Raw genomic sequence first — 26,041 nt, 5'->3', positions numbered from 1 at the left:
CAATTGAGCACATCTGGGACATCATGTCTCGCTCCATCCACCAACATTGCACCACAGACTGTCCAGGAGTTGGCGGATGCTTTAGTCCAGGTCTGGGATGAGATCCCTCAGGAGACCATTCGCCACCTCATCAGGAGCATGCCCAGGTGTTGTAGGGAGGTCATACAGGCACGTGGAGGCCACACACACTACTGAGCCTCATTTTGACTTGTTTTAAGGACATTACATCAAAGTTGGATCAGTCTGTAGTGTGGTTTTCCACTTTAATTTTGAGGGTGACTCCAAATCCAGACCTCCATGGGTTGATAAATTTGATTTCCATTGATAATTTTTGTGTGATTTTGTTGTCAGCGCATTCAACTATGTAAAGAAAAAAGTATTTAATAAGATTATTTCATTCATTCAGATCTAGGATGTGTTATTTTAGTGTTCCCTTTATTTTTTTGAGCAGTGTATTTTATATTAAGTGTAAGGCAATGTAGTTCAAACAGGCAGGAGATAAATCATGAATTGGAGGTCACCTGTGTTCATGTTTACTGCCGTTAAAATGTGGTTTGGCAATATTCAAGTACCGGCATTCAGCCTCCAAAACATGTCCTGATATGACCTAAAGGTTGAGCCAAACTAAGTGAGCCTTGTGTTATGGTCTGGTAGACCAGTGAGAGCATTGTAAACTCTGACGAGAAGGAAATAGAACTCCACTTCAGAGTGGCAGTGAAATGAACTAACATATTACCGTAATGCAGTTAGACTGAATATCCTGTCTGGCAGTAGTCCACACATTGGAGTAGTCCACGCACTGTGAGCCTTCAACACTGTGGGTAGAGAGCAAGCTGAAGACACTGTATCCCTTTTGCTAGAAGAGAATGGACATGAGCTACTTAAGGTTATTCAATCAAACCGCAGACCTAAGGTCAGGTCAAGGTGAATAACAGACAAAAATAAAAAGAGAACATTGAATCCTACGCCAAGTAATTGAAAATACGCCATCGTTAAAAGAGTAGAATACTGAAAGTCTTTAATTAAGGCTTTTAACATTATACATAGAGAGGGTTTTTGAAAGAGATCTTTAATTGAGAAAGGATCAAGTTCCCTTCCTTGTCATTAAATGTCCATGTCTCCCAGCAGTTAGAGCAGTTATTGCTGGGCTGAAACTCCATGTATGGTACATCCAGTTCAGAGTCCTTTTGTCATAATATCTGTATTCCCTTTATAAACCTCTGTTGATTAAATATACTTTATTTTATAGTAAAATATCTATATTCCCTTTTTCTCATCCAGGGTTGATTTCACAGTCTTTCTTTTACAGTTCATAGTCCTTGGTATATGATATCAGTATTCCCCTGGGGTTATTGGCCTGGAATCATTTTTTATTTCATAGCCCTTTTCTCATACTGTGCTTCCAGGAATGAAACGTTCACCTTGGTTTTTGATAAAGCTCCATCCTCCAGTCCCTTTGTCATCCAATGCCGCCTTTAAAAATGTACAAAACAGCCAGTCGAAAATGGCCTAAAATTGTATTAGTGTATCAGTATTGACTGCTCTCTTCTTTTTCCAGATACAATGGTTATATAACTGCACTGTATTGTCATCAAGAATATACAGTAACTGAATATACATCATTTGGTATGCATAGCTATTGATAAAGTGTAAACAGTATTTAGTTAAGAGGGCTTTATATTTTCACCAGTCCAGTCATGGCTTTAATCTGTCTTTGGAGCAACTGCTGTAAATCTTTTTTTTAAAACATGATAAGTTCCTTGCTGATTGGCTTGTTCAGTTTTGCTCCCTTTTACATCCATGACACACAACAGCCATTCTGTTTGCTCCTTGGAGTCACAAGCAGGACAAATAAACAGAGCGCATACAAAGAGACTCTCTCAGCTGCTTGGTTGCTTGTAGTTCTCAGCCTCCCCAGCAGGGGCATTGTAGTTTCTGAGGCATACTTCCTTCTTCTCAATCTCTTCAATCTCCGTCACAGAGATGTCCTGGGGGATCTTCTCCTCTGAGTTGCTGCGTCCAGACAGCTTGTCTGGGTGCTCCATGTCGTTGAAGCGTTCGGCCACACACTGTGCGGTCAGCCTGGCCTCGGGGTCGTGGTCCCAGCACTCGTCTATAGTGCCGCACACCACCTGGATGCCCTGAGGGAGGAGCACAGAGACTTACAGTCAGCAGTGGTACACAGATACTGGAGTAGGTAGAGAGAGAGGTTGGCCCTAATCAGATGATCCTATGAAAAAGATTGCTGTTGTAAAACATTTATAAAATGTGCAAGGAAATTATGCAATAATTCTGAGCATGTGTGCATTATGCACCTGCAGTGTGTGTGTGTGTGTGTGTGTGTGTGTGTGTGTGTGTGTGTGTGTGTGTGTGTGTGTTTGTGTGTGTGTATATAGGCCTATGTGTGCGTAAGAATATAATGAAAGCAGGGCTTGTTACTTACTGGGTGGTTGATCCAGCTGCTGGGGATCTCTGGTCGTCCCCTGTCTCTGAGAACACTGTCCTTCATACTCTCCACACACGGGTGCTCCCTCACCTTACCGAAGGGGGGTTCGTAATCCTTTACCTCTGTTCACAAACACACACAGAGCCGAACATTTAAAACAGGAGCCAGAGAGATACAGAAGACAAAAGATATGTTATAGGTTAATATAGTAGGTTAAGAAACACACAGAGCCACAGAGCCACAGTACACTGTACTGTTTTGTGTATATTCAAATGTAGCTCTGGCCTCACTAAATTATTTTCCATGAAAGTGGACAATAATGTATAATATTGTATACTCAAAGAGGAACAGAGAGATACAGAGGTCACAGAAGTCAAAAGATACTACCTAACTTTAAGCATCAATTGTCAGAGCAGCTTACCGATCACTGCACCTGTACACAGCCCATCTGTAATTACATTGTTATTTATTTTGCTAATTTGCACCCCAGTATCTCTATTTGCACATCATCTTCTGCACATCTATCACTCCAGTGTTAATACTAAATTGTAATTATTTTGCACTATGGCCTATTTATTGCCTTACCTCCATAACTTACTACATTTGCATACACTGTATATAGATTTTCTATTGTGTTATTGACTGTACGTTTTGTTTATTCCATATGTAACCCTGTGTTGTTGTTGTTTTTATCGCACTGCTTTGCTTTATCTTGGCCAGGTCGCAGTTGTAATTGAGAACTTGTTCTCAACTGGCTTACCTGGTTAAATAGAGGTTAAATAAAAAAATTGAACAAATAATTTTTTTTGAAGAATCTCAAATATAAAATATATTTTGATTTGTTTAACACTTTTTTGGTTACTACATGATTTCATATGTGTTATTTCATAGTTTTGATGTCTTCACTATTATTCTAAAATATAGAAAATAGTAAAAATAAAGAAAAACCCTTGAATGAGTAGGTGTTCTAAAACTTTTGTCCGGTAGTGTATGTTTTAGGTTCATAGGATCAGGGGCCAGGGAAAACCTGCCTGAGAGAAACAGTCAATATTATTGCATTAGGTCTCAGTGAGAATGTGCTTGAAATAACTCACCAACTCAGCGTTGGCTCAGTGTCAGCTATCTTATAACGCAGCATCCAAGATGCTTGTTAAACCCCATGCAGAAATAATGTTTACTCAAGGCAGAATTTCAAAGAGTTGGCTTGGGATGATGCAGTCTGGAAACCTTGGTCAACGGTTTGCAGAGAATTATTTATCTTTACATTGATCTGATCTGTCCTTTGGGTAGAGCAACAAATCAAACTCAAGTTCACATTGAAGAGCGGAGCTCTTGTATAAAAACATTTGTTTCAGAAAGGCCAAATGGGGTACCTAAAGTACTCTGACAAATTCTGTGTAAGAACCAAGGAGATTTCCGACGCCAAAAAAATTGTATGCCAGTAAGTCAATTATCCTCAATAGCTCCATATTGCAAAAACATTATTGTACAATAACATGGAATAGGCATGAGACAGAGCCAACTGAAAACAACAGGGTTATTCGGGGGCAATGGCACTGTGGCATTAAGAAATACATCCGCAATGAATTCCTGTACTGAAACTATTGTTTCACTTTTGCATTCGTTTAGTCCTGCCATCGTGAATAGAATGAAGACATGGAAATAGTATATGGATCATAATGAAAACCTTTACCATCTCACAACACAATCAATCAAAACAACGATGAGTTGACCTGTTAAGTAAGTGAAGTCAAAAGGCCCAGTACAGTGAGAAATGTTATTTTCCTGTGTTTTATGTATATTTCCACACTATGAGGTTGGAATAACACAGGGAAATTGTGTAAGAGCTGCTTGAAAAGACTGCTTGAAATTTCAGCCTTTTGATGGGATGGAGTTTTGGCCAGCCAGTTTTGACATCACCAGGCGGTAAATGAGTTAATAGACCAATAAGAAAGAGAGTTCCAAATCTCTCCAATAACAGCAAATGTTCTGTTTTCCCCACCTCACTCAGATGACTCCCAGACAGTCCTAGCTAAATTCTTGCTTGAGAAATTGCTCTTTGCTAAGAAGCAATTTTTGTTTCTGTTTGACCATTTTAATTGAAAACAATCACAGTAAGGTATTTAATTGTTACCCAGAAATGATTTGATATTGAGATAAAAAATGCCTGCATTGGACCTTTAAAGCTGATCAGCTATTTCCCTGTACAGTACTGTAATACTGTCCAACTGAATTCCGGCTGACAGATGAGAAACGGGCAGTCCCTGCCCAGAAGAGAGGCCTCACAGCAAGTCCATATGCACACAGACAGGAATCGGATGCTAGGTCACGGCGTGAGCCAACAGCTGACTCTACAGGCATGAGCTTCCTGTTTTTGACAAGAAGATGTCCCTTATTTCAGTGTTTTAGCAAAAATACACCCACCCGCCCACTCATCTGTCATTATTCAAGTGAGTAAAGGAATAGTGGTTCTTCCTTTTTTTCTAGTGTCCCATGTAGCTCAGTTGGTAGAGCATGGCGCATGCAATGCCAGGGTAGAGGGTTTGATTCCCACGGGGGAGAAGTTTGAAAATGTATGCAATCACTACTGTAAGTTTGCTGGATAAGAGCATCTGCTAAATAACTAAAATGTAAATAGTTTCGGGGTAGTGTAATGGGAGCCAATTGCATTTTTTTTGGTGCAATTTTGTTTATCGTCTTATTCGAAAACAATAGCTCCCAAAATATGCCATATGAATTGCTGGTCTCCACACAAGCAGTGTTTGCTAAAAAGGAAGGAATGGTCAATATTGGTTTAAGAGAGAAACTGGTATTTTCAGGCCAACCAACCTAACATTAAATTCTGCAATGGATGAGACAACAACAAGACAGAGAATATAGCTAGTGGTTTGAGAAAAAAGGTTTAACACTGACTGGGTATATTACTGACAACTGCTCATGCAAAGCAAGTGAGTTAAGTAAGGATGACCTGTTCAGTTAAGGTAAATTAATGACGTTATGAAGTATTTCTAAAGCACATATCACTTTCCTATTGACCCACATACCTGTTTTAGAACTGTTAATGAAGAAATCACCTTTTATGATAACTGATATATTGACACATTGAGATACATCATACATCAGAGAGGTGGTCCTTTTCACTCAGTGTGAGTTGTCATATGACATGAGAAAAGTCTGAAATGGTCTCAACAACAAAAAACTCTAGACCACCTTTACTCCACACAAAGAGACGCGTACAAAGCTCTTCCTCGCCCTCTATTTGGCAAATCTGACCATAATTATATCCTCCTAATTCCTGCTTACAAGCAAAAACAAAAGCAGGAAGTACCAGTGACTCGCTCAATACGGAAGTAGCACAGACTGGAATATGTAGCACAGACTGGCATTGAGGAGTACGCCACATCAGTCACTGGCTTCATCAATAAGTGCATCGATGAAGTTGTCCCCACAGTGACCATACGTACATATCCCAACCAGAAGCCATGGATTACAGGCAACATCTGCACTGAGCTAAAGGGTCGAGCTGCCGCTTTCAAGGAGCAGGACACTAATCCGGACGCTTATAAGAAATCCCGCTATGCCCTCCGACGAACCATCAAACAGGCAAAGCGTCAATACAGGACTAAGATTGAATCCTACTACACCGGCTCTGACGCTCGTCAGAAGTGGCAGGGCTTGCAAACTATTACGGATTACAAAGGGAAGCCCAGCCGCGAGCTACCCAGTGACACGAGCCTACCAGACAAGCTAAATGACTTCTATGCACGCTTTGAGGCAAGCAACACTGAAGCATGCATGAGAGCACCAGCTGTTCCGGACGACTGTGTGATCACGCTCTCTGTAGCCGATGTGAGTAAGACCTTTAAACAGGTCAACATTCACAAGGCCGGATTACCAGGACGTGTACTCAGAGCATGCGCTGACCAACTGGTAAGTGTCTTCACTGACATTTTCAACCTGTCCCTGACCGAGTCTGTAATACCTACATGTTTCAAGCAGACCAACATAGTCCCTGTGCCCAAGAACGCCAAGGTAACCTGTCTAAATGACTATCGACCCGTAGCACTCACGTATGTAGCCATGAAGTGCTTTGAAAGGCTGGTCATGGCTCACATCAACACCATCATCCCAGAAACCCTAGACCCACTCCAATTCGCATACCGCCCCAACAGATCCACAGATGATGATCTCTATTGCACTCAACACTGCCCTTTCCCACCTGGACAAAAAGAACACCTACGTGAGAATGCTGTTCATTGACTACAGCTCAGCGTTCAACACCATTGTGCCCTCAAAGCTCATCACTAAGCTAAGGACCCTGGGACTAAACACCTCCCTCTACAACTGGATCCTGGAATTCATGACGGGCCGCCCCCCAGGTGTAAGGGTAGGTAACAACACATCTGCCACGCTGATCCTCAACACGGGGGCCCCTCAGGGGTGCGTACTTAGTCTCCTCCTGTATTCCCTGTTCACCCACGACTACGTGACCAAGCACGATTCCAACACCATCATTAAGTTTGCTGACGACACAACGGTGGTATGCCTGATCACCGTCAACGATGAGACAGCCTATAGGGAGGAGGTCAGAGACCTGGCAGTGTGGTGCCAGGACAACAATCTCTCCCTCAACGTGATCAAGAGAAAGGAGCTGTTGGTGGACTACAGGAAAAGGAGGGCCGAGCACGCCCCCATTCACATCGACAGGGCTGTAGTGGAGCGGGTTGCGAGCATCAAGTTCCTAAGGTGTCCACATCACCAACAAACTATCATGGTCCAAACACACCAAGACAGTCGTGAAGAGGGCACGACAACACCTGTTCCCCCTCAGGAGACTGAAAATATTTGGCATGGGTCTTCAGATCCTCAAGAAGTTATACAACTACACCATTGAGAGCATTCTGACTGGTTGCATCACTGCCTGGTATGGCAACTTCTCGGCATCCGACCGCAAGGCGCTACAGAGGGTAGTGCGTGTCAGAGGAAGGCCCTAAAAATGGTCAAAGACTCCAGCCACCCTAGTCATAGACTGTTCTCTCTGCTACTGCACGGCAAGCGTTACCGGAGTGCCAAGTCTAGGTCCAAAAGGCTCCTTAACAGCTTCTATCCCCCAGCCATAAGACTGGTGAATAGTTCATCTGTACCCCCGCACATTGACTCAGTACCGGTAACGCCTGTTTACAGCCTTGTTATCTTTATTTTATTGTGTTATTTTTTAAAACTTTAGTTTATTAAGTAAATATTTTCTAAACTCTTATTTTTCTTAACTGCAATGTTGTTTAAGTGCTTGTAAGTAAGCATTTCACGGTATTCGGCACATGTGACAAATACAATTTGATTTGATTTGAACAAGTGAATCAAAAAAAATTCTCAACATTTCCGCTCTGTAGTTCTCCATCGACTTCCTCTTGGTGGTTTGTAATGTTAACACAGTACATTTTTGGCAGCTCAGACATGTTTCCATAGGTTTAGACTACATGGCCAGCCTGTTGTCTTTTTTGGATCTCACCACCACACCGCCTCTCTCTCCCTCATGCTATTAACCATCAGGTCTCAGTCTGGTTTCCTGGTTCAAAGTCTGACCTGTTTAAGTTACAGTGCTGTTCAAACTGTACCCTGTGTTTGCGCAAGCATGCCACCACCTGAGTATATCTGAACCACTACGTGCCAGTTGACATTAAAGTTGAGATCAAAAACAAATCAAATTTTATTAGTCGCGTACACATATTTTGCACATGTTATCGCGGGTGTAGCGAAATGCTTATGTTTCTAGCTCCAACAGTGCAGTAACACCTAACAATACAATACGATAATGAAAAGGGGGAAAACATAATGACGAATGTAAACCCACAGACATACAGTACCCCTCATGCACATAGGAATGTGTTATTCTCTGTCTTCATCATACAGTACTTTGTATTGGTTCTTTTCTAGTACACTATCTACAGTATAGTAGTATAATAATTCAAGAAAACAGATCCTCATAGAGCTAACAAAAGTCTGCTTCTGATCCGAAGCCAAAAAAGTAACAGGAATCTGTAGTCTTGACAAGAGTCACAGCTTGACACTCTCTCCCTCCATCTTGGAGAACGATACACTTTTCTATTCTACTCCTCTCCTCTGATGGTTTTGATTAAGCTGAGAGTTTGTGGCGATGGCTCTGACCTTGTTTTATATTCCTCACAGGTTGTTAAAGCCCTGGGTGACAGACAGACAGCCAGACAGACATGCTGCAAACTAGCCAGGAAGCCAGACACAGACAGCCATCCAGACAGCCAGCCAGACAGGAAGACATACCCTTACGAAAGAAACACATTAATTTCATGTGAACACATGTAGTGTTCCAAAATCACATGTTTTCATGTGATCACGTGATCTTATGTGAAACTAATGTGGTAACATGTAAAGCAACATGGGATAACATGAAACTACACGTGAAAACTTGTGATCACATGTGAAGTGTTACAAAAACATGTGAAATTTCATGTGAAATCATGTGATTTTCCACATGTGAAATCATGTGGTTTTTCTGTAAGGGTACAGACAGACAGAAAAGACAGACAGACAGCTTGCCAGACAGCTTGCCAGACAGCTAGCCAGACAGCTTGCCAGACAGCTTGTCAGACAGCTAGCCATACAGACAAACAGACAAGACAGACAGCATGGGGCCCATTCAGGCTTGAGGTGAGGCCATGACATCTGGATAGCAGCTGCCTTCCTCCACTATACCCTAACCCTGTCTTCTCCCTCAGGGGAGTGAAGGAATTTCTCCTACAGTGGGACGGTCAACACCACTGTTCTCCCATTCCTCTCTAAACCCGCCATGGAACGCCCTCCCGTCTTTCCCGCCCCTAATTCCAGCCGTGCAAATTATATGGGAAAGACATTTCGGGAAAAGAGACGGCCCCGGGACGATGTATTTATTACTTTCTCCCACAGTTGTTTCTTTTTACTTGTCCTTATTTTTACTTAGAGGATAAAGTGTGCATTGTGATGGCTGCTGCTGCTTTCTCTGAGGTCGCGACTGACCCTGTTGACAGACAGGCGCGTTCGTACCATGTGACAGATCCCAGATCATACGAAAGGCCCCGAAACTGTGACAAAGTGGCTATGAACTGACTGACTGCCTGTGTTATGTGGCGGTCTGCCAGGCAAGGCAGCGAGACAACGGGAGCTGTTCTGACATCTGTCTGCTGAGGCACTGTGGCAGGTGGCGGCTGAGACAGACAGACAAACAGACAGACAGGGAAGCCTTGGCGGCTTCACCTACCCACTCATTATAATGATGCACTGAGATGTGTCAGTTTGTGTTTGGGGAAGAGGGAAGAGTGTGTGTTTTCTAATTTGAGAGGAGTTTTATGCCATCAATATTGACTCACCGAGCTGGGATGATAGCATGGGAAGTGGTAAAAATGCATGTACTGTAGTTATGTGAGTGCCAGTTTCACTGACATAGATAGTAGCATTTGTTGAGTTAGTCATTCTAACTCTACAAACATTTTACCCCCAAGGGAATATCCAAACAAACTGTCAGCGCAGCAACGTTATTACACAAAATAAGGCAGCTTCTTGCTGTACCAAGGTGGGAGAATAGGTCAATTCCAACAGCGATTTAACTTTTCAATATGGGAAAGTCTCCTTGGGCCTTCCTAACGCACTAGACATTTCACCCCTCCACTGTTATCGGAACAGATGCCAGTCTATGGGAAGACGAGTGGTACTGCCTGGGAGAGACCAGACTAAACCAAAACATGGATTATCCCAGCTGCTTCTCTCCTCACCGGTCCTATTCCCATCCAGGAGTAGGAAGGCGCCCCGCTTCCCCTCTCCCGTAAATCCATGCTATCCTGGCCTCTCACCACTGTCTGTCTACAGTGCCAGCGGGAATAGTCGTGGATGGTGGATGAACGTAATGTCATGACGTGGGGGAAGAGTAAATTATTACTGTAGAGTATAGGCCTCAGCACAAGAGACTGCTGAGAGAGAGAGAGGAAGGGAGAGAGGGAGACAGACAGAGAGCGAGCGAGAGGGTGATAAAGAGAGAGAGAGACAAACAGACAGACAGAGAGAGAGAGAGAGAGAGAGAGAGAGACAAACAGACAGACTGAGTGAGTGAGTGAGTGAGTGAGTGAGTGACGAGGAGAGAGAAAGCAAGAGAGAGGGGAAATTAACTATTTTCATTTCAGAGGTGTACCCAATGGGCACACATATAGTATTCTTCACCCCCTGCCGATGGAGGAAAAAGTGAGAGGGTCTAACAGGCTGATCATTTGGCCATTTTTCCTTCAAAGGGCTCTGTGGCAGCGCTACCGAGGTGACAGCGTTTAAGGGGCCACTAGTTACCAAAGGGAAAACAGGAAATGGCCGCGCTGGAAGCAGGCGAGCACCAACACTAACATTCAATCAACATTCTGACACAATGGTCAAACAGGATCACCCACAAGACAAAATGGACCACAGAGACACAGAGAGAAGTGAAAAATAAATTCCTCCCTGTCACATAAAATATGGCCCTGTGGCTTGCCGTAGGATGCCCATTGGATAATCACCCATTTGTATTATTTGCCCATATCCTGGCCTTGTTGTTCAGAGAGATGACAAACAGGAAGAATGGTACATTAGTGAAGGGAAGGCTGTTGTTCTTTGAGAATTGTGTTTTTGACACGTTTTGGTTTCTCTGAAATGGTTCCCACACCACAGTAAGTAATGGAGATGTGAGACACTGGCTGTGTGAAAGTGCACACTTCGGGAGAAAGGTGGAAAATCGAGACCCACCCCCTTTATTCCCATATGCATAATAGGTGGCCAATACACTATAAACACCTTAAAGCGGTACTACCTACCCCTGTTTCAGTAAAAAGCTGAGGGATGGGACTGGAGAAATGTAACCACTCCCAAATTCATAGAAAGAGCTATATATGCAAGGACTGACTATCCATGATATCATAATTATGGTTGTAACCATGTTTTTAGGCTATATAGTGTTTGTTTACATTTACTTTGTTTACAAACAAGCTTAAGGGAACCTTTACAGAGAAGTACACCTATCCCTCTATATCACTTACACAAGGTCACTACTTAAAATCAAAATATTGCTCTCCTGCCTGTAAATTCGCTACTGTCTAATGCAGCACAGTCACGTGATTGGTCAGAATTAATGTGGTGTTACTTTACCTCCAATGGCATTGCACCTGGAGGTGATCTCCCACAGTACCAGGGCCATTGAGTAGACGTCTGTCTGCTTGAACGACTCAATGTTCTCCAGGTTGATCCTGGACTCCAGCACCTCAGGGGCCATGTACCTGGCAGTGCCCACCTGTAGAGTGAGACCAACAAGGACAATATTATCATTATCAAAACTGTTCTATTCTATTCTGTTATTTTCTATTCTGTTCTATTCTGTTTTATTCTGTTCTATTGTATTGTATTGTATTCTGTTCTATTCTACTCCATTCTAATGCTATTGATAGTAGAACATGCATGAATGCTTCCAGTACCATGTAACAGTACAATTCAACTGCAGTTTTAACTGACAGCCTGGGCTGTTTGTCTAATTCCTGTAATAAAACAAAAGGCCTAGCAGCACTTGCTCTATGGATATCATTCATCTGTTGTCCAGAAGAGGAGCTCGTAAAAGAAAGTGAGCCAGACACTAGTGTGTCTGAAATGGCACCCTATTCCCAAAATAGTGCACTACATTTCACCAGGGCCCTATGAGCATTGGTCAAATAAAATGGCACCCTATTCCTACATAGTGCCCTAATCATAGAGAATATGGTACCATTTTGGATGCAGCCTAAGTAGAAAGGAGAGACAGGAGTGAATAATCTGTACCTGTCCACTGTTGGCCAGCTCGTCCACAGACAGCGAGTTGTCCAGACGCAGACCCAGGCCGAAGTCACACAGGACGCAAGTGAGGTCCCCCTTCACCAGGATGTTGGAGCTCTTGATGTCCCGGTGGACGATGGGCACCTTGTAGCGTCCGCACAGCGTGTGGTCACTGTGCAGGTGGGCCACGCCCCTCGCCAGAGACCCGCCCAGCACCCACAGGTCGTCCCAGCTGATGACGTGGCGCGTCAGGTACTCCTGGAGGTTGCCCCGGGGGTGGTAGGCCGTGATCAGCCAATACTGTTTCTCCACCTTACGTTCCTCCGCGGTCAGGAAGTGCAGGACGTTCTCGTGGCGCAGGTCGGCGTCCGAGAAGATGTCCTTCTCGTTCTTCCACGAGGCATACTCTTCATCTGCAAAAATCTTGACGGCGACGGTCTCGAAAGGCTCGCCGGCCCCCGTGGCGCCCTGCTTCAGCTTGGCCTTGTAGACCTCTGCGAAGCGGCCCTTGCCCACCTGGGCGTCCAGCTCGATGGGGAGGAGCTCCGTATTGTGGTTGAGGTTGTTGGCGTGCGTGGAGCTGCTGTCCGAGCCGTCGTCGTCCATCATGATGGCGCGGTTGACGCTGAAGTCAAGAGGTGTCTTCTTGCGCTTGGCGCCGGCGCGCCGCTGGTGGTAGATGCGGTACCAATAGAAGGATGTGATGACCAGGACGGCCAGAACCAGCAGAGGAACCAGGCTGACCAGGATCACCGACACCACCTGGGAGTCAAGAGAGTCTGGGGTGGAGAGGAAAGACAAGAGAGAAAAAGAGAGACAAGGTAGATGTTATAGATTAGTTATACAATACCTTGCATACTTGGTAAAAATATTGTAGAATATACACTACCGGTCAAAGTTTTAGAACACCTACTCATTCAAGGGTTTTTCTTTATTTTTACTATTTTCTACATTGTAGAATAATAGTGAAGACATCAAAACTATGAAATAACACATATGGAATCATGTAGTAACCAGAAAAGTTTTAAACAAATCAAAATATATTTTATATTTGAGATTCTTCAAATAGCCACCCTTTGCCTTGATGACAGCTTTGCACACTCTTGGCATTCTCTCAACCAGCTTCATGAGGTAGTCACCTGGAATGCATTTCAATTAACAGGTGTGCCTTCTTAAAAGTTAATTTGTGACAAGGTAGGGGGGGTATACAGAAGATAGCCCTATTTGGTAAAAGACCAAGTCCATATTATGGCAAGAACAAATATATTTTCATTTGTTTAACACTTTTTGGATACTACATGATTCCATATGTGTTATTTCATAGTTTTGATGTCTTCACTATTATTCTACAATGTAGAAAATAGTAAAAATAAAGAAAAACCCTTGAATGAGTAGGTGTTCTAAAACTTTTGACCAGTAGTGTACCTATTCTGTACCATAGATTAGACCTGCCCCCCAGTTAGGTATATTCTACAATACTTATACAATTATACACCTCTACAATATTAGAACTCCTCAGTTCTCATACTCTACTCTAAAACTTGAGTATATTTTCACAATAGCCTTTTCACTCGCTATGAGTAGCTGGATCGACCACAAGTGTCACACTGCATAGAAAACAATGACCACAAAGGACTAAGTGGGATACATGACGAGTGCAGTAGCTTATACTTTGACATTTGACATTTCAGTTGTGCTTGAATGTCATACATACTATACAGTACATTACATTCCAACTCCTTCTGCACTAGGAAATCAATAGGAAGTAGCCAAGTAGCTATATTGTCTCAGAGCATCTTGCTATGCGCAACGTACCCTGCTCTTTTCCAGTAAAGCAGAGGAACCTCACACTTCCATGAGGAATGTCAATAAGCATCTGAAAGCTACGAAGCTGAAGTTAGCTTGTTGGCCTGTTAAACACACCAAGGCTGAACCATGCCCCAGTCAACCACATATTGTGTTTCCTTTATAGACCTAGTCTATGTCTGATTCTTATGCTCTTAAGGAGTGATGTCTGTGTCTGCTAGTCCGAGTAATCTGGGGAAGGTTTATGCATATGCTATGTTTACAATCCTATTTCTGGGGATGGCAGAAGTCTCGTAAAAACATAATAAAACACAACATGTCACGCAAAATCCCAGATCCCAGATCAGTTAGGATTTGAAGGGTTGTAAATGAGTCATTAACATGCTATCTGAACAGGCAGACTATGACTGCTGGGGTGGCTGCTGGTGTTCTATAAATACAGACAGAGATACTGTATTAGGAACATGTTTGGCAGTGGAGGATTGTGTGTGTGTGCCTGCATGTGTGTCTGCGTACGTGCATGCATTTGTGTGTGTGTGTGTGCGTGTTTGTGTATTTGTGTGTCTATGAACGTGTGTGTGCATACAATACAGAAAGTGCCCGTCAAGCGCTTACTCGCTCGCTCCTTTTTTTCAGTCAGGAAACCACGTCTGAAATCTTCAACGTGCCCTCAGTGGAGTTTGTTTTTGTTTTCGCAGAGTGAGAGAGAGAAGCGATCCGTCATAACAAACCTGTCCCTGTGGCTCTGCCATCTCTCAGTGAATATGGCCCACAGAGGAAAGTTTTGTAGTTCCTACCCCCGCTTGGGGCCGGGTTCAAGAACATTGTATTAAACACGCATACGCTGTTTTCACCTTTTATTTCTGTTTGTTACGTACATAATGCTTCAAGTGAGTAGTGTTGTCATATGTTATGTGGTGAGCATGAAGTTAGATGGTGTACAGCGGAGCTATCCATCCTCCACGGTGAGGTGAAATGTTTTTCCATGACGTCGTTGTTCGCGATGTGCAGATGCTTTCAATTTTGGGCTCTGGAATGCCAGTTCTTGAAAATGTACCTCTGTGTTATTACTGCTTGGATGCTGTAGTCAAAATACATTTGATTCCAGGGCCAAGATTAGAATGAGAGACTACAGCCAAAATGCCTCCGCAATGCAAAACCTGTTTGCAATCTTGTATATGGAGGGTGTATAACAGTACACACATGTTAGCATCTTACTTGACAACCTAATAAGGAATTGCTTAAGCGTTCATTACTTTTGAGTTACGTCAAAAGTGTTAGTAAACTATATCATCAATTGTAATGCCTAGCCTACATAACACAATCTTAGCGATTATATAACTGGTGACATAGGGACTCACAGAAGGTGAAGAAGACATGGTCATTGCACTTGTATGACCAATAATAATGCCTACAAAAGACTATCTTCAGCATGACATAACAGGTGACATAGCAATACATAGGGACTTACAGGGGGTGAAGAACACGTGGTTGTTGCACTCGTCCTCGGAGCAGGAGCAGATGAAGAACTGGGAGCCCATGCCATTCCTCTCCCTCATCTCACACTTGCTGTTGTTATAGTCCTCCAGCATCAGACCATGCAGCTTATGGGCTGGGTTGTGGCATATCGTGTCTATGGTGACATTGTCATCTTTCATCCTCCTAGAAACAAGAAAACAGGAGCCATTAGTTCCACTCCAATTCAGTTTTATGAAACAGATCGAAAATGTAAGCTACAGTAATAAAAGGGAAAATAACTTGACAAATTAACAAATTGTTGTCTAAGCATTATGGTAATGATTTGATACAGAGGTCAGGTTAGGTTGTACTGAATATATCCCCCAGTTACAAAATACTACCGTACATGTGCAGTGAATAATCCTGAAGGTGCACAAATGGACCTACAAATGGGCACTCAGGTCTCCTGCTGGTGGTGTGGAGATTATGTAGTGAAACCCATTTTAAGAGGTGTTGCTGTGAACATGGCATTAGGAGTTCTGCTGACTTCAGCTCCTAATGCTGTAAATGTAATGAGAAACAGTGGCATTGCCTTCAGCTTCGAACAGGAGACCAAATCTAGTTCTCCACTTTTTTAACATTCAAATTTCGCAACTATATTTGGTTGGGTTAGTGGGTGGGGCACTCTTGGGTTTGGCTACTTAGCTAAACCTTGTTGACGGCAAATTTAGTTTTTAAACGACAAATCAACCAAGCAAGATTATTAATTTCTGCTCTGTCACTCACTAACATGGTCGTAGTGTGTCACTGTCCCCACTGCCCAGCATGCTCTCCTAAGGTCAAGTTTAAAGGTCATTCCAACTCCCAATGAGAGATGATGAGGGGTACTGTAGTCACTCACCAGATGCTGACACACACGTCATCTGGATGGGGGCAGATGGATGTGATCCTACAGTCGGTCATACAGCTCTCTGTGCCCGTACAGCTGGTAGATTCCACGTCACAGAACTTACACAGACGCCTCAGCTTCAGCATGCTCAGTGACGAGACCCCTGGGGCGGAGACACAAAGAGATAGGGGATTGATAGTTTACAAAGGGATATGGTTATTTGAGGCAGTCAATAGTTAGTTAGTTTAGGTTACTCATGTGTCATCAAATACGTTCACTCTTTACTGCAGCACTTTACTTCACGCCAGCAGCATACTAGCCTACATGCCACTGCTGGATTGCCTCTGAAGCTAAGCAGGGTTGGTCCAGGTCAGTCCCTGGATGGGAGAACAGATGCTGCTGGAAGTGGTGTTGGAGGGCCAGTAGGAGGCACTCTTTCCTCTGGTCTAAAAAAAATGCCCCAGGGCAGTGATTGGGGACATTGCCCTGTGTAGGGAGCCATCTTTTGGATGGGACGTTAAACGGGTGTCCTGACTTTCTGTGTTCACTAAAGATCCTATGGCACTTACTGTAAGAGTAAGAGTAGGAGTGTTACCTCTGGTGTCCTGGCTAAATTACCATTCTGGCCCTCATACCATCATGGCCACCTAATCATCCCCAGCTTCCAATTGGCTCATTCATCTCCTCTCCCCTGTAACTATTCACCAGGTCGTTGCTGTAAATGAGAATGTGTTCTCAGTCAACTTACCTGGTAAAATAAGGGTTAAAAATAAGAAAAAAAAGTATCTATTACAAATGGGTACAGTTCACTCTGAGGGTCTAAAACACAAGATAAGAACTTTGACCGGGATTTAATTTGATCGCGGTAAATGCTGCAGATGTTGGCTCAATTACCTTTAAATGTCAAGCACGCTATAGCACAGTTTTGGATTGAACCCCGGCCGTTGTTTGCTTTCATATGAGCCTAAACTGTACTAACCCAACGAAGATGATAACTTTGCTCGACTTGGGAAACTGACATTTCCCTCCAATTACACTGACAAACAAAAGGCTACAAACACCAGAAAGGTGAACTTTCTCATCTAATATATTACATATTAACATGGACATCTCCTACACTGTAAGAGTTTGGTCTGTTGAACATCAGTGAGTACAGTGAAACATTAACCTCATATCTCAGTCCAGACTATGTGAAGGAATGTATCATTACTGAGAGACTTGACAATTTCACTTTGGAAATAATATGTGAAACAGACAAAAATGATGTTCCTTTCGGTACTATGTAGCTAAGTATAATTATTCCAAGAGACAGTTTTCAAAGTAACTGATACATTTGTATTCCTGTGTTCTTCCCCAATTCATTCTCTAATCCATTAATTACAATGTTACATGTACATTAATTTTTCAACCATATGTAAACTATTTCCCTAGAGCCTAAATTCTACTGTGAACAATCAGCACATTCTGCAGTGCCATCCATCTACTATGGTCGTGTTAAGACTTGACTTCACACGGGCAGTCAGTGGTGTGTTGTGTGCCTGTTTGTGTTTGATAGTCATCTCTACTGAGACAACCACTAGACAAGACATAAAAACAAACAAAGGGAACATTGAACATCAGTATATCTTTCAGTCGTGTAGTCTTTAATTTGGGAATTTGATTAGTTGGTGTCTTGCCAATTCACTTTGTGAATATCAAAAAGCAGTAGATAATGTTGGAGCGTGTATTTGTTTGTTTGTGTGTGTGTGTGAGAGAGAGAGAGAGAGAGAGAGAGAGAGAGAGAGAGAGAGAGAGAGAGAGAGAGAGAGAGAGAGAGAGAGAGAGAGAGAGAGAGAGAGAGAGAGAGAGAGAGAGAGAGAGAGAGAGAGAGAGAGAGAGAGAGAGAGAGAGAGAGAGAGAGAGAGAGAGAATAAATAAGTGTTTGTGCATGTGCAACACCCAAATAAATTCTACTGGTTATCTGGCTGTCCTTGCACTGCGTGTGCTGCTCCTGATAAACATTAGACTGCATGCTGCTGTTTGGCTGAAGTAAGAGCATACAAATCCCAGACACATGGCAACTCCTCCAATCCCAATTACTATGAAGGAATGCTGTTTTCACTACAATCACCACAGTAAAGTATGTGGGAACAGGGATCTTTTGGCTGCGAGATGGGGAGAGGACATCTCTATCTCCCTTGACTTTATCTATCAGCACTGGTCTGTACCACTGGGAAAATATGCAAGCATTATCCAGCCCCAAACCCCACATGGGTCGTTTTATCATTTGAAGACTTGGTCCAACTTTACACACTAGCTGCGTCTGAAATGGCATCCTATTCACTATATAGTACACTACTTTTGACCAGGGCCCACAGGGTTCTGGTCTAAAGTAGTGCACAATAAAGGGTATACAGGGTGCCATTTCAGACGCAGCTAGTGTTTCTTTAGTGAATAGCCATTCTGTATCATTGGTGAGAGGAACATTGTCCCTAAGAGCAAAAATGTGTACTATTGCTGGGTTTGCCCACCTGTTACAAAAGCTAATCATAATTTAGAGAGTTATGCTGTTGGAGGGTGCCAGTGAACTGTCGATTACCTTCATAATTGCCGCAATAACACGTAGACAGCACATTTCAAACACTAAATAAAGTTAAACTATAACCCCAAAACAGTCCACTTTGGTTAGCCTGTAAGGCTAAGGTAGAATGGATCAAACAATCTTCAGGCCTTTCTCACTGAGGGGTTGGAAAGAGAGAGCAAGAGAGAAAGAAAATGCAAGAAAGAGAAAGAAATTGAGAGATTTTGCACCCTAGAGAGCACCGCCACATATCTCCCTTCTTTTCCATTTGCTCTCCTTCCAGACCTTTATGGCATGTCTTTAGCGTTAATAAAAACAGAAACTGACCGAAATCAGACGCTCCTAATTGCTAAAACAAAGATTAAGTGAAATTAAGTCAAAAGAGATGGAGGAGGGCGAGATCTTACACACTGAATGATGTCACTGCCACATACCCACACTAAGTCTAAGTGTAACAGACTGCACACATAGGAAGAGAAAGTTCAACCTGTTACTTGCATCAGCAGTGTCCTCGTGACACAACCAATAGTGAAAGTGGGTTATTGGCAGTTAACTGGGCCTGTCTGCATGTGCAGCTCGAGGATTTCCTCATAGGCTCTGGTCAAAAGTAGTTTACTATATAGAGAATAGGGCGCCATTTGGGACGCAACCTGGGTCTCCGCTGTATTGGACCAGCTGGCAGGGGTGCGAACCTGATAGAGCCACTTTGTCAGGTCATGTGACCATCCATGTCAAAAATAATCACCCCTCTCTCTAATGTCGGTACAGGAGAGAGAGCAAATAAGGTTCTCTTCCCTCCAACGTCCTCACAGTGCAGTAGTATACTGTATCTCTCTATGTTAGAGAATATGAAGGCTACTGACTTAGGAGATAATGTTATACTTCTGCACCAGGACAAAAAGCCTACTGTAGCTGCCTGTTCACAACCTGCAAGGTGGAGTAGAGCTGCAGCTTGAAGCAACAGAAATACAACCTGCAAGTCTGAAAACCAGAGTAACTGGAGCAGATCTAGAGAAGCCACATCCACTGCAGGTGGCAGCATTCACACAGCAGTATAGACAGTGAAGTATCCATGGTATTAGGCTATATTCTGTTATTCCTGTTTCTAGGGTGTACTGTACATGTCTGAGTTGCTTAAACAAACCAATAAAGACATTCATATAAAGTACTGCAGAGGTGTACAATTTAGAATTTGGCCTGAGGTGAAGTTTGTAGTCTGTTATAGAGTTATAACAGAACAGCTAAGAATGATCTCGGGCTGAGTGCTGGTAGTTGTGGAGTGAAAAGTAATTATATCATTAGAAAAACTCCTCTCAAAGTGTATGTAATTTAAGCCCAAGGAGGCGGGCTATGGTGGAGATGAATGCTGTTAATTGTCACCCAGGGCAAAATATAATTGCAGATGTGGGGGAGAGAGGATTATAAGAAGTCAACGGTGTTTGGTGCCATTGGGACTGGGTTGGAGTTGGAGACAAGGGCAAATAGATTACAATTTATGATGTGTCTACCTTGCAAATGATAGACCAAATATAATTCCCACTTCCAGTGTCAACAATGTACATCAGAATGAAAAGTCCCATTAGTAGGACCACCATGCAGGTTTTCTATCGCAACAGGTGATGTAGCTAAACCTCCTCCCACTGTGTTAAGCAGCCACTTTAATTCACAACATGGGCCTACTTCCCATTTACAGAAACATCATGGCACACACTCAAATTATTTTCTGATGTGATTTCCTCTTGGAAAATACTAGCGCACACTTGAAGTATTGAAAATAGTTAGAAATTATGCTCATACATTCATTCCATCCCCACTTTAGTAAAAAAGTATGATTTGGGTATAAATGTACCACAGTTCCTGAGTTCCTGATATTGAACAACACTGACTGCGTAATTTGCATACATTAAATACTATGCATACAAATTCGCAGTAACACCAGCCAATCAATATATTTGCGAGGTTTAGCTGAAATGAGATGAACATTTTGCCTTCCACCAAAATGTAGAGTTTTAAAGCTAGATTACGTTTGACCACCTGCTACAAAAATTGAATGGCAATTTAGAAGTTATAATTTGGGGAAACAGAAACAAGTGTCAACGTTACTAGCGGTCAATAACCTCATAAATGTTTCAATAATTACTTTAATACCTTGATAACACTATAGCCAACCACCAACATTCATAGGCTACTTGAAATAAAGTTTTAACTCACCCTTCTGTTCTAGCAGAATACTACCAAAGAGTATCGTTCCACACCAGAAAGCAGAAAACCGAAGAAGCTCCATTTAGAAACGGACTATAAACTCCTCTTCTTTTCATTTACTTAAGCCTTGATTATAGTAAATATCCAGACTTTAATTCGAGACGTTCTTCTGATTTTTTTTTCGGTTCGCCTGTTGCTCTCCTGCGTCTCAAGCAACCCCCAGTTAAAGTAAATAGTGCAGGCAGAACTTGCATACATACTGAGTCGGACAGTATGTATGCACTTTTCATGAAACAGGAAATCTTCAGAAAGGGCAGGACAGTTTTTTTTCTTTAGGCTACTTCTGAACTGCTGGACTTGTGGCTCACTGGTCTTGAAACATGTTATTATGAGCACAGAACAAGGCAAAACTTGAAATGACACGCTCCAAAATAGATGGCAATGATTTCGAAAGAAGTGAGGAGAAGTATACATCCAAACAAAACATGAACTTAACACTTCTCTACTTACAATTATGCAACAATTTCAGTCATTTTTTACATTTTTATACACTTCACTGTGTCATTTACCATAACACACAAATTATTGATCAGACAACATTCAACTGTGTCTGATGTCCACAAACATAAGAACAAATTACATAACTTCTTTACTTGTTCATTAGACATCTGATACATTGTCCCCCTCCTGCATATCTCTTTTCCTGAGGAAAGCTATCATTCATCAGAGGGGGGGCAGTAGAGGTGGTGAGTGCTCCTTGTTCCTTGGTGTTGGTTTGATGGGTGGTACTCAGGGGTTAAGTCCACTGTAACACCAATAAATTACTGCTATATTGCTGGGCTGCCAGCATATGTTTTCACTTTGCATACTCAAACCATGATGTCAGACTTCAAACCCATGGGCGCAACTTTCACTGGGGACGGGGGGACATAACCCCCCCACATTCTGAAATTGCATTTTTGTCTTCCCCCCCAGTTTTATCATTGCACTGTGATACAAAAAGCGGCACAGGTGTGCTTTAGGACCTTTAGGCCTCAGAGGGGTTGGTTAGGCTGTTTGGTGGTTTTAGGACCGCATGGACACCACAAAGCGTACGAATAGAGGCAGCTGTTGTCTGTGTGTGTTGTGCTTTTTCTCTGAGTTGTTGTCACGGATTCTGCCGAGACTGCCCTTCCTTCTGGTTCGGGCAGGCTTCGGCATTCGTCGTCACCGGAATACTATCTATTTTTTATGTTTCTATGTTCATCTGGTTGTTGTCTAGTGTTGCACACCTGTTTCCCATTATGTATTATGTCCTTCCCTATTTAACCTGTTCGCTCCCACTGTGTGTTGTGCGTGTTTGTTACTTGTTACGAGTGTCGTTTTTTTTTTGCTCCTCCCTGTGTTGGAGGTTTTTGCTTGTTTCTTTACTATACAGTAAAGTAGATTTTCATTTCATTCTGTGTCCTGCGCTTGACTCTGGCCTACCGCATTCCACAGACATTCATGACAGAAACACTCACCTCTATGGCGTCAGCAGGAACAGCCGGATTAACCGAGACGATGGAGGAACGAGTCCAACGACAAGAGATGATGATTCAGACTCTCTGTGTCACCATGGAACGAGTGTTCCAGATGATGGAACGATGGGAGAGAGGTGGTATCCCGTCACCATCTCCAACCACTCAACCACCTACAACACTGGTCACCACTCCGCCACCTGGGTCCAGTGGGATTCGGCTCTCGCTCCCGAGGGCATATGACGGTACACCTGCCGGGTGCCAGGGATTTCTCCTCCAGGTAGAGCTCTACCTGGCCATCATTCACCCGGCGCTCTCGGGATACGAGAGCATGTCCACCCTCCTCTCCTGTCTATCGGGGAAGGCGCTTGAATGGGCTAACGCAGAGTGGGGAGGAATAGACTCGAGAACTGTCCGCTACGAGGATTTCACCCGCCGCTTCCGGGCGGTATTCGATCATCCACCAGAGGGGAGAGCGACGGGTGAACGTCTGTTCCACCTACGACAGGAGATGAGGAGCGCGCAGGAGTTTGTGCTGGAGTTTAGAACTTTAGCAGCCAGCACGGGATGGAATGAGAGGGCCCTGATCGACCATTATCGTTGCAGCTTAAGGGAGGACGTCCGTCGGGAGCTGGCCTGCAGGGACACCGATCTCAACCTGGACCAACTGGTGGACATGTCCATCAGGTTGGATAACCTGTTGGCAGCCCGCGGACGTTCTGATCGGGGGCTGTCCATTCCATCCCCCAGCACCTCCGAGCCTACCCCCATGGAGCTCGGAGGTGCTGCGGTTAGGGAGACGGGGAGAGGGACCGTCCCCTGCACCAACTGTGGCTGCAGAGGACACACTGCTGGTCGGTGCTGGGGAGGGTCCTCAGGAGGTCGAGGCAACAGGCAGGGCACTGGTCGACCGTCTCAGGTGAGTAGGCACCCGACTCACCCAGAGCCCACTGTTGCTAATCTTTGTATTGATATTGTTTTTCCAGAGTTTTCCCCCCATTCCCAGCATAAGGCGCTAGTAGATTCAGGCGTGGCTGGGAATTTTATTGATCGCCAGTATGCTCGTAGTTTAGGGATCCCTACTGTGTCTGTTGATAAACCTTTCCCTGTGCATGCATTAGATAGTCGCCCGTTAGGGTCAGGCATAATCAGGGAGGTCACCACTCCACTTCTGATGAGGACGCAGGGGGGTCATGAGGAGAGGATTAGCCTCTATCTGATTGATTCTCCTGCGTATCCTGTGGTGTTGGGACTTCCCTGGTTAACCATTCATGAACCCACGATTTCATGGCAACAGAGGGCTCTCAAGGAATGGTCCGGTCAGTGTTCAGGGAGGTGTGTAGGAGTTTCCTTGGGGGCAACTATGGTGGAAAGTCCAAACCAGGTTTCCACTATGCACATTCCTGCCGAGTATGCCGATTTGGCTATCGCCTTCAGTAAAAAGAGGGCGACTAAATTACCACCCCATCGTCTGGGGGGATTGCGCGATAAATCTCCAGGTAGGAGCTGCACTTCCCCGGAGTCACGTGTATCCTTTGTCTCAGGAGGAGAGGGCGGCTATGGAGACATATGTCACCGAATCTCTGAGACAGGGATACATTCGGCCATCCACTTCACCTGTCTCCTCGAGTTTCTTTTTTGTGAAGAAGAAAGATGGTGGGTTACGCCCGTGCATTGATTACCGTGGCTTAAATCAGATTACCATCAAGTACAGCTATCCATTACCCCTGATAGCTAGTATGACGGAATCATTGCACGGGGCACGCTTCTTCACAAAATTGGATCTCAGGAGCGCGTACAACCTAGTGCGTATCCGGGAGGGAGATGAGTGGAAGACGGCATTTAGTACCACCTCTGGACATTATGAGTATCTTGTCATGCCATACGTGGTCCTCTGTAGCTCAGCTGGTAGAGCACGGCGCTTGTAACGCCAAGGTAGTGGGTTCGATCCCCGGGACCACCCATACACAAAAATGTATGCACGCATGACTGTAAGTCGCTTTGGATAAAAGCGTCTGCTAAATGGCATATTATTATTATTATTATTATACGGGTTAATGAATGCTCCATCAGTTTTCCAATCATTTGTGGATTAGATGTTCAGGGACCTGCACGGACAAGGGGTAGTGGTGTATATTGATGACATCCTTATATACTCCACTACAAGGGCCGAGCATGTGTCCCTGGTGCGTAAAGTGCTTGGAAGACTGTTGGAGCATGACCTGTATGCTAAGGCAGAGAAATGCCTGTTCTTTCAGGAGTCCATCTCCTTCCTAGGGTACCACATGTCCACGTCTGAGGTGAGGATGGAGAGTGACCGCATTTCGGCCATGCGTAATTGGCCGACTCCAACCACGGTGAAGGAGGTGCAGCGATTCTTGTGGTTTGCCAACTACTACCAGAGGTTTATCTGGGGCTTTGGTCAGGTAGCGGCTCCCATTACCTTGTTGCTGAAGGGGGGACCGGTGCGTCTGCGGTGGTCAGCTGAGGCGGACAGGGCTTTTAGTCACCTGAAGGACCTGTTTACCTCGGCTCCAGTGCTGGCTCATCCGGATCCCTCCTTGGCCTTCACGGTTGAGGTGGAAGCGTCTGAGGCTGGGATAGGCACTGTACTTTCTCAGCGCACGGGCACGCCACCCAAGCTCCGCCCCTGTGCTTTATTTTCGAAGAAGCTCAGCCCAGCGGAGCGCAACTATGATGTGGGGGACTGGGAGCTGTTGGCTGTGGTCAAAGCCCTGAAAGCGTGGAGACATTGGCTTGAGGGGGCTAAACACCCTTTTCTCATTTTGACTGACCACCGCAATCTGGAGTACATCCGAGCGGCGAAGAGGTTAAACCCTCGCCAGGCAAGGTGGTCCATGTTTCTAACCCGTTTTGTTTTCACCCTTTCTTACAGGCCAGGCTCCCAGAACGCTAAGGCAGATGCTCTGTCCCGAATGTATGACACGGAGGAGAGTTCCGTGGAGCCCACTCCCATACTTCCGGCGTCATGTCTGGTGGCACCGGTGGTATGGGAGGTTGACGCGGACATCGAGCGGGCGTTGCGTAACGAACCCACTCCTCCCCAGTGTCCAGAGGGTCGTATGTACGTACCGCTGGAGGTCCGCGATCGTTTTATCTATTGGGCTCACACGTCACCCTCCTCTGGTCATCCTGGCATCGGTCGGACAGTGAACTGTCTTAGTGGGAAGTACTGGTGGCCCACCTTAGCTAAGGACGTGAGGGTTTATGTTTCCTCCTGCTCAGTGTGCGCCCAGTGTAAGGCTCCTAGACACCTGCCCAGAGGGAAATTACAACCCCTACCCGTTCCACAATGACAGTGATCTTCCTCCCTCAAAAGGGAACACAACCAT

The 26,041-nt window shown here is 44.3% G+C and overlaps 1 protein-coding gene across 1 annotated transcript; it reads right to left on the bottom strand.

The window, feature by feature from the left end:
• Positions 1–992: 992 nt before the first annotated feature.
• Positions 993–21,508, bottom strand: LOC121586338 (TGF-beta receptor type-2). The gene is made up of 7 exons (XM_041902951.2): positions 21,199–21,508; positions 16,440–16,590; positions 15,552–15,742; positions 12,281–13,053; positions 11,621–11,762; positions 2,444–2,568; positions 993–2,141 (listed from the first exon to the last, which is right to left on the bottom strand). Exons 1-7 carry the CDS (start codon positions 21,269–21,271, stop codon positions 1,881–1,883), a joined length of 1,716 nt encoding a protein of 571 aa, XP_041758885.1. The 5' UTR covers positions 21,272–21,508; the 3' UTR covers positions 993–1,880.
• Between the last annotated feature and the right edge of the window lie 4,533 nt (positions 21,509–26,041).

This window comes from Coregonus clupeaformis, chromosome 17 (genome assembly GCF_020615455.1).
Source record: "Coregonus clupeaformis isolate EN_2021a chromosome 17, ASM2061545v1, whole genome shotgun sequence".
NCBI lineage: Eukaryota > Metazoa > Chordata > Actinopteri > Salmoniformes > Salmonidae > Coregonus > Coregonus clupeaformis.
This window is presented reverse-complemented; position numbering and strand designations above follow the sequence as displayed.

Excerpts from the sequence above, each read along its gene's own strand:
- LOC121586338 (XM_041902951.2), bottom strand. The coding sequence starts at position 21,271 with ATGGAGCTTCTTCGGTTTTCTGCTTTCTGGTGTGGAACGATACTCTTT. Across the intron at positions 13,054-15,551 it reads CCACGTGTTCTTCACCCCCT|ACTCTCTTGACTCCCAGGTG; the intron begins GTAAGTCCCTAT and ends TCTCCACCCCAG. Across the intron at positions 2,569-11,620 it reads CAGGTGCAATGCCATTGGAG|AGGTAAAGGATTACGAACCC; the intron begins GTAAAGTAACAC and ends GTTTGTGAACAG.